This window comes from Fringilla coelebs, assembly GCF_963513975.1.
Source record: "Fringilla coelebs genome assembly, chromosome: 1".
NCBI lineage: Eukaryota > Metazoa > Chordata > Aves > Passeriformes > Fringillidae > Fringilla > Fringilla coelebs.
The window spans coordinates 37,159,084-37,176,103 of NC_140028.1; the positions used below are offsets into that span (position 1 = coordinate 37,159,084).

The 17,020-nt window shown below is 40.6% G+C and overlaps 1 protein-coding gene across 1 annotated transcript; it reads left to right on the top strand.

Moving 5' to 3' along the window:
* Nucleotides 1-114: 114 nt before the first annotated feature.
* On the top strand, nt 115-14,901 carry GGH (gamma-glutamyl hydrolase). Its single transcript, XM_084226590.1, has 9 exons — nt 115-336; nt 1,121-1,235; nt 2,619-2,669; nt 5,766-5,850; nt 8,154-8,292; nt 9,128-9,234; nt 9,347-9,437; nt 10,920-11,057; nt 13,191-14,901. Exons 1-9 carry the CDS (start codon nt 207-209, stop codon nt 13,310-13,312), a joined length of 978 nt encoding a protein of 325 aa, XP_084082716.1. The 5' UTR covers nt 115-206; the 3' UTR covers nt 13,313-14,901.
* The last annotated feature ends 2,119 nt before the right edge of the window (nt 14,902-17,020 follow it).

The following is a 17,020-nucleotide window of genomic DNA, read 5'->3' on the forward strand; positions in this document are numbered from 1 at the left end:
GGCGGCCGCGGGGCCGGGACTGCATTTCCCAGCGAGCCGCGCGGCGGGCGGGCGGCCCGGCGGCTGCGTGCGCGGGGCGGGCGCCCAGCCCAGCCCAGCCGGCAGCCGTGCCCGGAGGCGAGCCGAGCCGAGCCGAGCCGAGCCGTGCTCCGAGCCGAGCCGAGCCGTGCCGGCAGCCGTTGGCCGTGCTGCCCGCAGCCGTGGCCATGGGGCGCCGCGCAGGGCTCGGTGGCGCCGCGGCCGCCGCGCTCCTCCTGGCGCTGCTGCGCTGCGGCTCGGCCGCCTCCGTGGCGCGGCGCGACCGCCCGGCGGGGCGCAATGACAGACCCATCATCGGTAAGGGGCCGAGGGGCCGAGGGGCCGCCCACCCTGCCTGGGCCCGACGGGAAGCGTCTCCCGGAGCCGAGGTTTGGCTAGAGCCGGTGTAAGCGGCGTTAAGGCTGTGCGGGCTTGCTTGAGGGATGTTGCAGTGCTGAGCTGTCATAGCAGGGAAGCCGAGGCTTAGTCAGGTAATGTGTGTTTGTGTGGTGCCTTGTGACGGGGCGCCGCAATTGATGCCCCGTTGTCTCGGTGCCTGCAGTTCCTCTGGGCGCTAAATCTATCGCTGCTAGCTGGCATGTAGGAAATGGGAGCTTAATGAATTAATAGGAGCACGGGTCTTAGAGGGAGCGGATGAGGAACTTGGCGTGGTTTGGGCAGGAGAAAAGAAGGCTCCGGTGAGACCTTATCGGTCTCTACCATTGCCTGAAGGAGGCTGGAGCCAGGTGGGGTCGGGCTCTTCTCGGCAACTAGCACTAGGACAGGAGTACAGTCTTAAGCTGCCTAGGGGAGATTTGGGTTAGACATTAGGAAGGATTTCCTCACAGAAGCGGTGATTAGTTACTGTAATGGACTGCCCAGCGAGGTGGTGGAGTCACCGTCCTTGGAGGTGTTTAAGGAAAAACTGGACGTGGCACTTGTTTCATGGTCTGGTTGACATGGTGGTGTTCCATTGAAGCTTGAATTTGATGATCTCAGAGGTCTTTTCCAAGCTAATTGATTCAGTGATTTTGTGACTTTTCTTTCAGTGTGTAGCATTTGCCATTTGTATGGTGCTAATTTTCTTCTTTGCACCCTTCAGGGATATTGTCACAGGAATGTCACTATGATGAGTACCAGCGATTTGGAAGATCTTATATTGCGGCTTCATATGTGAAATTTGTGGAATCTGCCGGTGGTCGAGTTGTGCCTATAAGGTACATTTTTTTTATCCTTAGGAGTGGATAATAATTGTATTATGTAAGGTATGTATGATTTTAGAGGCACAGAAAGTAGTTCTGCTGCTTCTCTGAGTGTTTATTGCTCCTCAAAGACAATTTGAAGATGCCACAATTCTCAGAGTTCCAGAAATCAGAATAAAAGCAGAGTGGAACATATACTTTTTAATACTTCTATTTACATCGCTAGTCTCTCTTTGAAAAGTTCTATTCTTTTTTTTACCAGTAAAATTGCCTTCTGCAGTTTGCATGGTTTTTGAAGTTAGCTACAGTCAGTGTACAGTGTAGTGCCCACATCAATACCTAGATACATAGATATAGATATCTTTTTTTTTCCACATTTTGTAGCCCCAGAATTCAGGGAATCAAGGAAGGCTATCAGTATTCCTTTCAGAAAACAAAGTCTAGTTCTGTCCAGTTCACTGTCTTCTTTTATTTTGGTTGTTTGGTGAGAAGTAGCAGAGTAAGTAACAGCTGACAGTACTTCATACCAACACTGAGCTATAAAATATTAAATGCACTGAAACCAGATGGTAAAATCATAATTTTCCGTACTTAAAAGCAGTACTAATACAGCTGCAGAAAAACAAAATAGCATGTATCTACACAGTCCAATAAGAGCCCCTCTTAAGTGGCTGAATTAGAAGCCAGCATTCCTCATGTAGCTACTGGAGCTTCCAGAATGTTTGCTGACCAGAAGCTTCACCACTGAATGGATGCTTCTAATTCTGGCAATTAATTTACTTGCAGCAAAGCTGAACACTTTCACTTACACCCAGCTTATCACACCTCTGCAGAAGTGTGGCCATCTGTGCTAGTTTTGGCTGGGGTAGAGTTAATTTTCTTCACAGTGGCTGGTGTGGGGGTGTGTTTTGGATTTGTGCTGAAGACAGGGTTGATAATATAGAGGTGTTTTTGTTATTGCTGAGCAGGGCTTACAACAGAGCCAAGGCCTTTTCTGCTTTTCGTGTTGCCGTGCTGGCAGGGAGGCTGGGGGTGCATGGGCGTGACCCACTGTTTGCAGCTCTGCCCTTCTTGGGAATCAGTTGGAAACCGGAGTTGCCGGTCTGCAGGAAATAATAACCGTGCCATTCATGTAAATAGTACACTTTTCAAGTGTCTTGCAAAAGGGTCTCAGAGTACCTCATCAGGAACTCTACCTGACAGGGCCCTATTTTCAGTCTTGTGGATTGAGCCGTTTCAAGTGAAATGTTTCATGTGATTTGTGTCCATTTTACTCTCTTTAAAGCATGCCTTCTGCATATTTTCTGTGTCAGACATTTCTGTTCAACAGAGATTATATTTTCGTGGTCAAATATATGTACGTCATATGTATTCTATAATTATTTTTTGGTGTTTCAGATTGAATCTTAGCGATGAAGAGTATGATAAAATCTTCCACTCTATTAATGGGTAAGTCTTGAGCACTGATTTTCTGTTGAAAGGTATAATGGTTCTGTTTTTGAGCTCTGCTGTGTTCTCAATGACATTGTCTTCCTGCTCTCTTGAGAGGTTGTGCTGGGCACTGCAGACATGAAAATATATTCTAAGACACAGAATGCATGATTTCATCCAGTATTGGTGTGCTGCCTTTCCTTCCTTGAGGAACACATCAGATAATCTGCAAGAGTGCCAAGGCTTATCTTGGCATCCCCTTGGGCTTGTCTGCAGACAGGGAGAAGTGCAAGAGCAATTTTGCAAGTGAGATACTCAACTTCCTCTTTGTTAATTTTTCTGTCTTCATTTTATCTGTCACCTTCCTTTTGATGGTTAATAGCACTTGCTTAGTATTTCACTCCTGTTTCTACCCCTTCTTCCCTCTTTCAGTCCTTTTCATATCTCCTCTATTATAAAAGTTTCTGATTTCCAGTCTCTTCTACTCTTCTCTCCATGTGTGCTCTCTCTCTTGCCACTTGAATGGTCTTGCCTGTTGTGATTCTGTGTCTTAGGTCTTTGATAGAAAAACTTCCTGGTTTTCAGGGGATCTGTGGCAACTGGCCACCACTGTGTTCTTCCTTTTAAAATGTGGGATAGTCTGATCTTGCCCAACAGGTTTTATTGTGGACTAAACAAAGTCAAAACCTTTTGGTTTGTTTTAGCCTTGTGCTGAAAGTGCACCTCAGAAGAGCAAAATCAGCTGATGCTACACTTCACAGTCATGGTGGTGTGTGAGGCCAGAGCATGTGATTGGGCTGCTTGTAGTCATGAGATGAGCATCTTAAACCATGAATACATTTGTTAAGCTTATGCAAATAACTAGAATGTTAATCAGCACGCATAGACCTTGCAGAGTTAGACCTTTGGCTGTCTGGGAAGTGCATTGTCTTCCTACATCAACATGCCCTGGACACTAAGACTTGGGTCTTTGCAGTTTTGTGCTGTAAGCAAGTGTAAGATAGTGATGCTTTTCTCTGCTGTGTTCTGTTGGGGGCAAAATGAATAATTTCCTCCCTTTCTCATGGCTACCAGCTTCACTTTGGTTGCCAAAAGGGCTTTCCACCAACGGGGTCTCTGGTCGTTTCTACCTCATCACCTATATCAATGCAGAAGAAAGTGTGAGGAAAGCAGATCCACTTTCTTTACCCTTCTATCCTTGCAGTCAGAAGTCAATTGAGTTTGTGTTATGGAGGTGAGTGAGGATGGTCTATATTTCCTTCTGTGGCCCTCCACTGTCACCTGTTGGCTTCCATGTTGAAATTGTGTGTAAATAACAAAAAGGAGCTCTGGAGGAAATGACTTATATTCTGTGGAAATTCAGAATAAGGAGGAGATACATTGATCTTTCACATTGTTCTTTGAGGTTGGAAATTATTTACTATTAAAATAATGAAATTTACCATATTAAAGACATAATTTTATGAATGTACTCCTGAGGTAGGAATTGAAATGGAAATCATCATCTCTAACCAGGCAGTGATACTGGAATACACGTAGTTGCATTTCAATCTGCTTATGACAATGTCAAGCCATTATCATTGCTACTTAATGGGTTATTTCCTTTTTGCATTAGCAAAAATGACAATCAGTTTTACTAATTAGTATAGTCCAGGTTTGGTTTGAACAGATGGAGTGAATTTCCTACCACTTCCAGGTAAAGATCACTTTATTTGTCTAAATAGATCTTTGAAGAAGCCTATAATCTGGCCTGTTTTGAAAATACCTTCAGATGTATTAATTTTCAGTGTTGACACTGGGAAGTAAAGTTTTTTGTATTTTTGTGAATACTACTTTTCCACCAAATACTTGATGGCATTTACATGAACCTGTGCACTATCCACTTGAAAAAAACCAAAAAAACCAGTCACAGGGGTTTAAATGCATATTTGCTCTGCAAATGCTTGGGATCATTTGAGATGGTATTGGTTTCTAACTGCTTGTTAGTATCTCACTGATTCACATTGCCATTTTCAGAGCACAGACATGTAGAGAAATCCTACATCTGTTTCAGTAAAAAATCAACAGTTAATGGATATGACTTGAGTAAATTCAATTGAGGTTTTGCAGCAGTGGATTAAGGAATGCTCACACATCCAGTTTTGTTGGTTCAGCAGACAGTGTTCCAGTTACAGCCAGGAGAGGCTTCCTTTATTTCATGTTACCGTTTCTGATGGTACTTGATAATTTTCCATGTCATCATGTATCCATGTGAATTCTCTGCTAGACTGTGCTAAAAGTTTTTCTTCTGTGGTGTTTTTTTGGGTTTGGGGAGCCACACAGGGAATTGCCATTCCTGATTATATTTTGTGGTGGAAAAAGTTTGTGCACTTTTTAAATGAAATTTTCCCTGAGATTGTCTTCCTTAGCTCTGTGGGATCCTGTGTGACCAAAGGTTATGGTCAAATGTACTTTTCTTCCTTTTTGATAGGAACTTTTTGATCTTTGTTGTCTCCAATAAAAAGGTCACTATGCTAGGGCCACAATTCTATATTTCTGAGACTGGCAGAATGAATCGAGATTTGGGCTGGAATTTTAAAGTGGTAGTGAGAGCCAGCTGAGAGTCAGGATAGGAAATGACAGTCATGGCTTGCAACCCTTTTGTATACCAGCTGAAATCTGTGTGGTTTATGTGTTTTCTGTTTACTTTCTTCTTCCATATGTTGCATTAGGCTTGATCTATACTTTGTGATACAGTAGCCATTTTTCAGTGGAAGAACACAATGATTAAGTTAAATACTGAAACACCTAAATTTAGCTGTCTGCCTGTGCACTAGCTGTCCAAACTCACATAAATTATGCAATGCTAGCCAGTGCAGCCAGTGGAGCTGACAGGGTTGTTCAACCTACCTACCACTCAGGTGTCTGCTCTGGAAAATCTATTTGAATCTCTAGTGACTCTCCTGACTAGATCACTTCTGTCTATAATGGGAGCATAGATGCCTGTCTGTAGATTTCTGGAACCTAGACCTAAATAGTACCCTTAAAACTGCTGTCAGACATTTCTCTGTGTACATTGTCCAAGTTTTGGGTTCATCACTGTTGCTAATCATATTCTTGGATGTTGCCTTTCAGGGTTCTTCTTCCTGGAGGTGGTGTGGATCTTAGGACTTCAGAGTATTCAAGGGTTGCTAAGATATTTTACTACAAGGCCTTGGAGGTAATTACTGAGGAGCAGTTGGTTCTTGTTATTGTCACTGTTCAGAGATCAAAATGACAGGTTCATATTTTTCATAGTTTTGCACTGTCATTCAGTGGGTTATCTGTAGGCCTGAAAATAGGTAGCTTATTTCTTGCTTCTGCATAAAACTTCTGCATTAGTAGCTTAAGATTCACACTTGTGACACCCACTCCTGTTTTATGTTGTCTTATGGTCTTAAACTGCTAACTTCTTCAGGTGAGAATGGTATTGTTTGTTTGTTGTACCTGAGGCTTCATGGCTCTGTGTGAAGTTGGCAATGAGGAATTGTCTTCCACCTTTGCTGCTGGCTTTCCAACAGCAGGCAGGGAAAGTGCAGGCAGTGGCATTCAGAGGACCAGTCAACTGCTGCAATTCTGTAATTGAGCTCCCTTTACTCTTCAGTCCCTGTGGCATTAATGTTTTTGTTCTTTTGTCTGTCTTTATTTGTCGTGAGTCTTGCAAGGACTGTCTCAGTTTTATGTGATTTCATTTGTCTTTCTGGAACTGCTCACTGTGTGAACTGCAGCCTGTGCCTTGGTATGCAGCCCTAGGACAAGGGTTTCTTGTGGTTTGTTGTAGAATTATGAAATTATGTTGACATTTCACAATGGTGAACTGAATTGCCTGTGTCACTTTATGATCAGAGAGACAGGTTTATTAGCTGATATATGTACTACTAGTGACTGAAAGGCGGAAAATAATAGTCAGTTCATCCTAGGTAACCCTTTATAACAAAGGATGGTTTTTCCTTGCTGTTTGTGATAATTTTGTGTTTTGATATTCATCTTTCAAATCTTAATTACTATAAAATATTTCTGGTTTTACTTATGTAAGGTAAGCTACAATAGTCAAGAGTATCTTAACAAGTACAGGATGACTGAATTTTATCTTTTTCTAAAACATGAGGGATCCTTTTCATTTGCAAATATTCACAATGAGAAATTACTTTGATCTGGCTCTGCTTTAATATGAATAGAGGATGTGAAATGCTAATCCCCATTCAAGTCCATAAAATTGTACTACTTAGGCAAAAATCTAAATGAAATACTGTTTTTCAGCTCTTAAATTAGTTTTTAAAATGTGATGTCTTGAGTGTTGTTAAATACATGCTTAGCCTCCAGGCCCTAGTTCATTTTAAAAAATAAGGGAGGGGGCCACAAAATCTTTGTTTCAGTTGCAATTGGTTTTAAACTGTAGTTTATTTTTTGCCTTCAGTAGTTTTAGTCCTCACTTGCAACTCCAATGTCTGCCTTTCATCTAAGTTCTGTGTCTCATTATACATTAAGGGTGGTCATGAAGACTCTGCAGCCCTATCAGCCATCTTTCTGTACATCTTCCTTGTTTTGCTGTGAGAAGAAGTAGCTCTGTGAGCTTTAATTACCATACTGTCAGTAATGCAGTAGGGGAGCATTACTATTCTGAGCCTTTAGCTGAGAAAGCATTTTAGCTTTCTCAAAAATGGCTTTGAGCAGCAGCTCTTTGGGGCTGGTGAGTGTGTTGTGGTATGCATAACTTAAAAATGTTTAGAAACAAGTTAGGAAAAACTAGTCAAATTTCACAAAAATGGGAGTTCTGAAACATCCCAGTTTCCAACATATGCTTGCTATCAGGTGTAAACCATTTAAAAATGCATATTTCACCACATGTATGCACCATGCTTAATTAGGTCACAAGAAACTAGTTGTGTTCTTGTTTTTTTGCTTTGTTTTTCTCCTTTTTCCTTTTTTTCATACTGTTTTCACACTTACCTGCCAAATTTTATTATTTTGAAAATGATTGCCACTTTTTAATGTTGCTTAAATGTACATTTTGTCTTTTTGGAACACAGGTGTAAACCTGCTAGCTAAACAATCCTATAGGTATGTCATGTAAGACCACAGCTGTGCTAGTCGTAGGATTTATGTTTTCTTAATACAGTTGGGTGGGCACAGACATTGCAAAGGGCCCTTGCTTTGTAGAACAGTTTGAATTGTTACAAGCACGCTTTCCCTCACAATGGGGACAGACTCTTCTGTGTCCCTTCTAATGATTGCTTTTCCTAGAGAAATGTTGCCATTTTGTGGTTTCTATTTAGGCTGCTCTCAAAATTACTTGTAGAGCAGAACAGTCAAATCAGTCTCCACATCAGACTCAGTCTGCTGCTTCAAAACTCATATGTATCCTTTAGCCTTCAGATATTCTCAGCTACACAAAAGCAAGTAAAAACAGCAGGAAGTTCTTGTCAGTCTCTTTTCTGTAGATTTTCATTACTGTTTCCTTACATCATTGCTTTTATTTTGTAGGCCAACGATAAAGGAGATTATTTCCCAATATGGGGAACATGTCTTGGACACGAAGAGCTTACATATCTCACAAGTGGTGAAATTTTGCTTACTCATACCAACACAAGGGGTTTTTCACTCCCTCTGAACTTTACCACAGGTGAAAAATTCATTACATCTCATGTCTGAGTTTTGGTAAGAGGTGTTGTGTTTTGTTCATGATAAATATTATGGGTGAATGTTTGTGAAGTTCCTGCTGACTATCTTCTGCTAAATTCTTTGTTATTAAGTTGCATTGACTGTTTTTGGAAAGTCAGAGCAGCTGTCACTTCTTCAGCAGAGGAGTGAGCACAAGCCATTTGAAACCAACAGCAGTCAGCAAAAACCAAAGTTGTGGCTCTTTGAGTCATTTGAAAATTCAGACCTACAAAATAACGTCTGCTTTTTGTTACCAAGTTCACAAAATTCACAAGTTCAAAACCTATAAAGCTTGGAGAGCAGGTGATTTTAAATTTTTGAAATCACATCTTTCTTCATGATGAATAGTGGCATTACTGTCCCATTTGAACAGTACTGAAATTACAGAGATCCCTTGAGATAGAGCTGTGGCACTTGGTAAAGCGTGGCCTCTGTTGATACTTTACCCTTTGTGAGTAATTAAAAAAAAAAAGTAGCATTTAAAAATTCTGTCACTTGTGCTCATTGTGAGTGGAAAGGCTGCTGAAATGAGTGTCAAAGAATGGTGCTTTTTTTTTCCCTCTCTCTTAGTGAGAGCTTTGGATCCTCTCTGGGTCAAGACAAGTAGACAGTGGTAACAGCATATTGGAAATCTGTTGTAGTTATTTCACTGATATTTCTTCCAGGATATTCTAAAATAATAAAGATTCACTTCCAAAAAGGTTTAATACAACATTTTATTAATTGTCTTCTGTCATTGTAAGTCCATCTGAGACCAGTTTCGGTAATGGAAAATACAATTTTTTTCCTTGTAATAGCTGCAAAAGACAGCAAAATGTTCAGGAGTTTCCCTAATGATGTATTACATGCACTTGCTACCGAGCCATTGACTTCAAACTTTCACGTATGGAGCCTCTCCATGGAGGTATTCAATCTTTTTATTTCCTGCATACAATTTTTTTTTTTGTTAAAACTAGAAATAAATAAGCAAATAACAAAATAACACATTTTCCCTCTCCCCCCTCTCCTTATCACAGAATTTCACCAATAATGAAAAGCTTCGTAATTTCTATAAAGTTCTGACCACTAACACTGATGATGAAGTGGAGTTTATATCTACCATGGAAGGTAAGGAAATTAATTTCCTTTGGAAACTGTGACTGTAACAACCTAGTTCTTTAGGGCTGTTGTGGCATGGATGTGAATTTGTATTGCAAGTTGTTCAAATAGCAGAGTGAGCATCAGCCCCTGTCAGCGCTCTGGCTGTGAGGAGCATTTCTGTTTGCAGGGATATTTTATCTTTTGAATGCTGTGAGCCTTGTTACTCCTCCCACCGGCCATTCCCCTCCCAGAGATGCTGTTACACGTTAGCACTGGTGTATTTGAGCGCTGTGGTGTGTGCTTCAGTAGTTGAATCCCTGCACAGTGCCTCTGTCAAGCCGTGCCTGCCAGCTGCCTGCTTAGGCTGGCGTTTCCCTGGTGCTCTCTGTTTGCTGTATGGGAAAAGCTCCAGGCTGCTGAGGAGCAGCAATATCCCTCATTACCTTAGTTACAATGCTGGTAATTGTCCTCCTCCAAAAGCCTTTTGCATGACTTGTTTTGTCTGTTTTGCACTGGGCTTGCTCAGCTCAGGAAACAAGTTAGCTCTTCAGGGAGGGTTTTATCTTCATGAGTGCGCCACTAGCAGCCCTGCCTAGGACCCAGCTGTCACCAGTGGGATTCTTCTGTGTGGCATCCTGGCTGGCCTCCAAAAGAGAGGAACAGCTCTTTGATCAGCAAACCTGATTAGGCTAATGACAGGCATCACCTTGCCTGCGAGCAGTTTATCACAGGGCAGCAATCAGCTGCTGTGCCGCTATTCCCTGGAAGAAAGCTAAGGACTGACTCCCCCAAAATGTACCAGGCCTGGGAGCTGCCCTGGATTGACTGGGCCTTCGAGGAGATACTAGGACTTGGATCTTTCACATGGAACTGGCATCCTGTATGGCTGGGAATGCTGTGTGATGCTGGCAAGAAGACAGGAGGCTTTGAGAGCGATATACTTCAAACATTATCGTTGTCATCATATTTCAAAGGCTCCATACCTTCTGGGTGACTTGTCATGGGCATCTCCTCACAGCACTGACTCCTTTTTCTTCACAACCAACAACTCCCAACTCTCTTCTCAACTAGCTAACCCACTCTTCTGTAGAACTCTTCTAATTGGACACAGCTGTGGCCTGTTAAGGGCAGGCCTGTTCCTAATCTTTGGTGATTAGTACAGCTGCAGCTCCTCAGGTGTGAGACTACCTTCTCTACTATTTTCTTACATTCTATCCCTCCACACATTATTTTTTACTATGTATATACATTAATTCTGAAATGAGTAATCAAAAAAATTATGCACAAATATTTTCTTGTGTGGAATGAGACCCTTCTTTTACAGTATATTTCTTTTCCTTCAGTTCTACTGTGACTTTAGTAACAGTGTTTCAACTTGCTGTTTAAGCTTTTGTGAAACTGTTAATAAGTGAGGTGTATTTGTAGCTTATCCTCTGAGTTTACTTGCAGTAAGATTAGTTACATGATTCTTAAGACACACACCTTTCCACGTTTTGTGTTTTGTTGTAGCATACAAATATCCAATTTATGGCATGCAATGGCATCCAGAGAAAAACTCATTTGAGTGGAAGGATTCTCCAGGCATTCCACATTCTCCATCTGCTGTAAGGGCAGCATATTACATGGCTGATTTCTTCGTCAATGAAGGTAAAAAGTTTTCTATCTGTAAATGTTGGGGGTGAGAGTGAAGCGTTACTGAAAAACTTTGAGGATGATGTACTTCTTTTTCAGCTGTCAAAGTTCAGTACCTCATAGTGCTTTCTGAGAAGATTATTCTGCAAGCTTTATAGGCTTATAAGACACCAAAGGATACTAGAAATAGAATGGTTTAGTGAAAGTAACATCAAAAGGCCAAGGATTCCACAAACTCTTTTCACTAGGCTGGCTCTAAAACATTGTTCTATGACTTTCTACCATTTCAAAATATCCCTGTAACATTTTGACATCTCTTGCACAAAAACAATAAAACAAAAAAAAGTACTCCATTCTTAATTCCAGGGGCTTCTTCAGTTCCAAACTGGCTTGCAGTCATTCAATACGTTTTGCTTGCAAAATGTGTATATCAGGACTATAAACAGGGCTTGGACAGCATGGATGTGTAATATGTGCCCTACAGTTGTATTCTATAGACAGCACAAGGAGTTTTTAAATTTTACAGAGTTGCTAATTTTTTTTTTGTTTATACTCTAAGAATCTGGAAGTAACTAATGCACAACATTTTGATAGTTTATGACACTTCCCATCTGTTTGTTACAAATAAGCAGGATATAAATAGAGGAGTGTTTGAAGGAATCAAACTTTATTCCTTAATTTATCCCTACTAAATCGTTCTGCTGGACTATTTTATGAAATTGTCTTTCCTCCTTGACGGGGACTATGAAGAACATGTTAATTAAGCTGGTTGAGTTTGGTGTCTAGACTTGGTCTCAAATCAAAAGAGTCAACTTAATGAAGAAACTAGATAGTGATGTAAAAAATTGCAATTTTTACAGGTGCTGACCTGGTCAGTGAGAGTGTAGAAATAAAATCTGCATTTCACACAAATTCAAGGTGCTTTCTTGCATAAAGTAGTCCCATTCCTCTTTGTGAAAATGTAACAAAACCATTTTCATAGGGAAGTTAGGGCCAGGCAGAATTTGACCTCTGAGCAGCCTGGTCTAGTGCAATGTGTTCGTGCCCGTGGCAGGAGGATTGGAACAAGATGATCTCTAAGGTCACTTCCAACCCAGGCCATTTTATGAGATGGCACACCATGATAAAAACAAGGAGGGAGGGACAGGTGAAAATACAGTTTAAGTCTGGTTTTAATTTTGTGGTCTAATACCAGAATGCAGTGTGTTCTCTGGCTTTGTTTGCTACTTTCTCAAGTGGCTGTCTGCAGACTGTACTCCCAATAGAAGTAAGCTTGCTCAGGCCATTATCCAAGTGAAGTGGGGCAAAACAAGTGCCAGCTCTGCTTGTAAATCCAGTTGAGGCACACTGCCTGTGAGTTCTGTGACACAGGTGTGCACATCCCAAGAGCTTGTGCAGGGTGCCACACAGGTGTGTCAGTAGCTTTTGGATCTACTCCCCTACAATTCCGGTAGAGCAAACTTTCTTCAGCCAGCCTTGTCCACCCCCATCTCTTCTACCAAATCCTAAATTACTCTTCATGGCCCCCCCAGTCTTTTGGGGGAGGTACTGAAGCATTAGCTGCTCCTACTGAGTACTTCATATCATAACTTTGCAATGATTAATTGACATTTTTAGCTAATGTAAGGAAGGATATCTTCCCTAACTATGAAAATAAACCACAAGATAAAAAATGTAAACTGTTTTCAGCTGGTAAAAATATGCTCATGTGTGATCGCTTAGTATCTAAACAATTCTACTGAAATACCATTTTTTTATCCATCCATCATTAATTTTAACTTCTGTAGAGTTGCCAGCTTGATAAACCAGGTGAGAATTCAATTTTATTGTCCTCATCAGCACAGTTCATGCAGCTTTCAGTAGACTGATAGTCTGTTGCATTTCTTTCAGAGTTAAAGGTTTTTCTGGTAGATACTGCCAGTATCTCATGGATAACTATTTTTTACAGTCTTGGCTTTAAATTCCCCCTCTCCAGTTATAAAATAGGCTGTAACCAGGTTTCTGAAGATGTATCTTCACAGTTCTTCACATACAAGCTGCTGTAATCCCATTTGTTGTTGTGCTACACAAAATAACTTACTTTGCCAAGATAAATATTGTTGAGGAGGGTAACATTAAAATGATCTGTACTTTTACAATGTTTTACAGGCAGGAAGAGCATGCACCATTTCTCCAGTGAAGAAGAGGAAACAAAAGAATTGATCTATAACTATAATCCAGTTTATACAGGAACATTTTCTCCATTTCAGCAAACCTATTTTTTTGATTGAATACCTTGTCAAAGGTGCAGTGTTGTTATTTACAAATGAAACTGTTTGCCAGCATTGTGTAATTAAGCTGATAAAGTGACAGAAAGCTAGAACAGTTTTCCTTTACAATGATTTATTCCGTGTATCTTCTGCACTATAGAAACATTAATATATAAATTTACATTCAATAACATCATAATCATCTTGGATCACACTTTAAGGCAAGCTACAGAAAAATGTATTTTTCTTCCAGGAAAGAGGACTTGACTATTGATTATGCTTATAAACTTTGAAGTATCGCCTTTGGTACAAGGAAAAGCTTTCATATATTTTAAAACATGAGACTTACCTTTGTAAAATGTTATGGACTATGATAGCACTAGACACTTAGATACATTGTGTAGTAAAATCCTGTACTTTTCAAATGATTTAGCAAATGAGACTCTTGGATTTGTCATAGATATGTGTATGCAGCCAAGTTCTTGACAGGGACTCCTTTGTCATTTCAAAAACTGACCAAAATAGTAAGTCATGATAGCAAACAGCTTTTTTTGCCTAAGAAGCACATTATGTCCCATTTGTGAAACTGTTTCTCTTGTACATTGAGCATTATTTGGAGTCCTTATAACTTGTGAGGCCTTCATATCACAATATCAAAATAAGTTTGGAGGGCATAGTTCAGTGCTGATTCCACTTTCAGTTCTTTTCAGTTCAGTTTTATACATCCTCCAAGAATTTAGCTTGGAGTAACTGGGGTCAGCAGCCCCAGGCACTCATTCCTTTGTATTTAAAAGAATGTAAACTCATTTTTTTCTCTAAAGTGTCTGATTTTTCTCATAGCCGGGTAGAATTTTCACTTGAAGTCAAGAGGTAGTTTGCCACTATATTAATAACCAAGGTAGTTTCTTTCTGTCTTGTTTGATAGTTCTGTGCAGCTAGAACTTAAACAGCAGATGAATGTATATGAGAAACCTGTTAAAGGTGACACAATGTGGTAATAGCAGTTGCATGCAATACACCAACACTGTTTTCTCTCTGCTTTGCTCCAGACCTGGTGAAAGTTTTGTTCACTGTTTTTTTTGTGTTGTCCAAAAAGGAACTAAGATTAGACAATCAAATGTAACTCTCCTCTCCAGCATAGCTTCCAAACTCTTGTTAACATTAACAAGGATTTGGAGTTTATGAAGAATTCAGGTTTATAAACTTCAGCTCTGTTTTGTAGAACTTCATACTCTCAGGTACCATATCTGAATAAGTCTGGTAAGTTTCTCAGGTTTTTCAGGTAAAACACTCTTTAGCTTGTTCTTTATCATGAAATAACTGCATAACTGAATGTGAAATGCATAATTTGAAAAAATGTGAGGAAACATTAACTGTGACTAGCAGAAAAACACTTCTAGGTAATTACAAACATGAGATATTTTTACATTTGTCATACCAGCCAACTTAGTAAATGGTTATCTTTTCTTGCAAGGGAAATGTTTGCAATGGTAGTAATTAGTTCCTAAATGTGTAACTATAAAGAGTATTATGTGTAATATGATGAGAGAAGTTTATATATTATGAATTTATATAATGTGTCTTTCCTTTATACGCTTTCTCTTGTGAAGCCTTACTTGATGGTATGCATGATTTTTCCATGATACATGGAATAAACTTTCTTTCAAGCAGACTTGTGTTTTTTCATCTTTTAGATACCACTGATAAAGCACTGACAACAGTCCTTGTTTTCTTGTTTCCATCTGTGATAGTCAAGAATCAGGAGGTTACAACCTGTATCTGCCTTGTGTGGTTGTGCCAGCAAGTCAGGGTCAGGATGAGTGAGATCCATGGCCCGGCACAGACGTGCCCAGAGTGCGGGTACCCTTGCCCAGGGCTTGAGCTTAAATGCACTTTAATGTTGTTGGCTGCTGGGACAGGGGCAGGAGCTTTCAAGAAGGCTGCCCACAGATCATTCTCACAGAGCAGGCTCACCCCAGGGGCAGTGTCAGACCTTGCTCAACACAGACAGCCAAACCCCCACCAAAGTGGGAAGGAGCTGCAGCACTCTCAGGGCTCTGAAAGCTGTAAGCAAAGAAATTTCTCTCTATTCCTTATAATACCCAATATCTTCCATCAGGTTCTGCAGCCAGAAACAAACTGCAGCATTGTCTAGCAGTCACCTAACAGCGGGTTTAAAACTTTGTTTTAAGGAAGCCCTCCCCTCTGCTCTGTGTTGTACAATATGGTTTTTCATTGCACAGACAGAACTGCTAACACAGTTTTTTGAAATGCTAGAGAGAGAAGAAGAGCCTGTGACCATACTCACAGCTTATTGAGCCTGGTATATGAGCCTAACCAGCTTGCTTGTTGCTGTGTGGGAAGAACATCCACTGATCAGCAAGGTAACCCTAATATGTGTCTTGCGCACCATATTAAATCATCTCTAAGAAAGAAAAGTTTGAAATAGTTTCCTCCTTGGAGTATTCTGCTCTTCCCACTAGGTGGCCTCCAAGAACCAGTATTTTCTGCTATTTTGTAATTGGGTGTGGTTGTGTCTCTCTAAAGTTGAGTAAGATATTTACTGTACGATGGTATCTAGTGGGGTGTTTGGGATGTGGGGGAAGAAGAAGGGAGGAGACAATAGCACTGGAATCTTACTAGCAAAACTGGGCATATTGGCAGGATTCCATGAGACAGTCTGTGAGCATTGAATTAATTCATCTGGGATTAAATCTTGTTTCCAGTGAATATTTAAACCATTCACGCATTAGCTGGAGGTGGCTGGAATTACATCTGTCTTTCTAGGTGGTTGTTCCTCCCCTTTAGCTATAGAATCTGTCTGGGTTCCATTTTCTGTAAATATGAAACTAGCTCATGCAGAACAGGACAGACAGCTTAGATGGGAAGAAATGAGAACTTGATCTCAGAAAACCTTTGCCTGGGAGGCAGGAAAGACCAGTTTGAATTCCTTCAGGTAAGGAAGAAATTAAATGGAAGAAACATCCTGAGTAAGTGCTGTAAGTATGGAGTTAAAGAATAAGAGGAAGAGCTTGACCCACAGGCTTCATTGTGAGGAAAAACAAATCACAAAACAACTTGCCCAAACCCCCACCACTTTTTGGCCGACAAGATCCAAAATTCCCTGGCAAGGTAGGGAATCCAAAGCAGAGATTACTGTCCAAGCACTTCTATGTTGAATACCATATTTTTAGGTTAACTTTTGACTTTTTCCCATTTAGCATCAGTGCCAGCATATTCATTGCTGTGGATGCTGCTCAGCAAAACAATATTGTCAGCTGTACTGGGGAGATTTCTATAGAAATTAATGGCCTGTTAGGAACACTGAGGAACAATCAGGAACAGCCTGATGGTTCTTGCCTTGGAACAATGAGGAAAGGATGGGGACGGTTTGAACAACAAGGAAGAAGAATAAGGAATAATTTCCCCTTTATGTGTTAATCCTGCATTGCCCTTATGAGCCAGGAGCCCTGAAAGAGGAATAGCCATGTGTGTAATCAGGTGGCTGAAGTCTGCATGCCAGGACTCAATCAAGAATGTTTGGGTTTGAGGTGGGAATATGTACACAAGGTTTCAGTCACTGTTATCACAGTAAATAATATTTTATCTGGGGTTGTGTGGGTTCTTTTGGTTTTTTTCCTACTGTATTGTTCCCATTCATGTATCTGGTGAGGGTGTTACCAGGAAAACTACGAGAACTGGCTAGGGTCCAAGTCCACTAAGGTTTCT

Coding starts and splice junctions, on each gene's coding strand:
- GGH (XM_084226590.1), top strand. CDS start 207: ATGGGGCGCCGCGCAGGGCTCGGTGGCGCCGCGGCCGCCGCGCTCCTC. Junction 8,293..9,127: donor CCCTCTGAACTTTACCACAG/GTGAAAAATTCA, acceptor TCCTTGTAATAG/CTGCAAAAGACAGCAAAATG. Junction 9,438..10,919: donor GTTTATATCTACCATGGAAG/GTAAGGAAATTA, acceptor GTTTTGTTGTAG/CATACAAATATCCAATTTAT.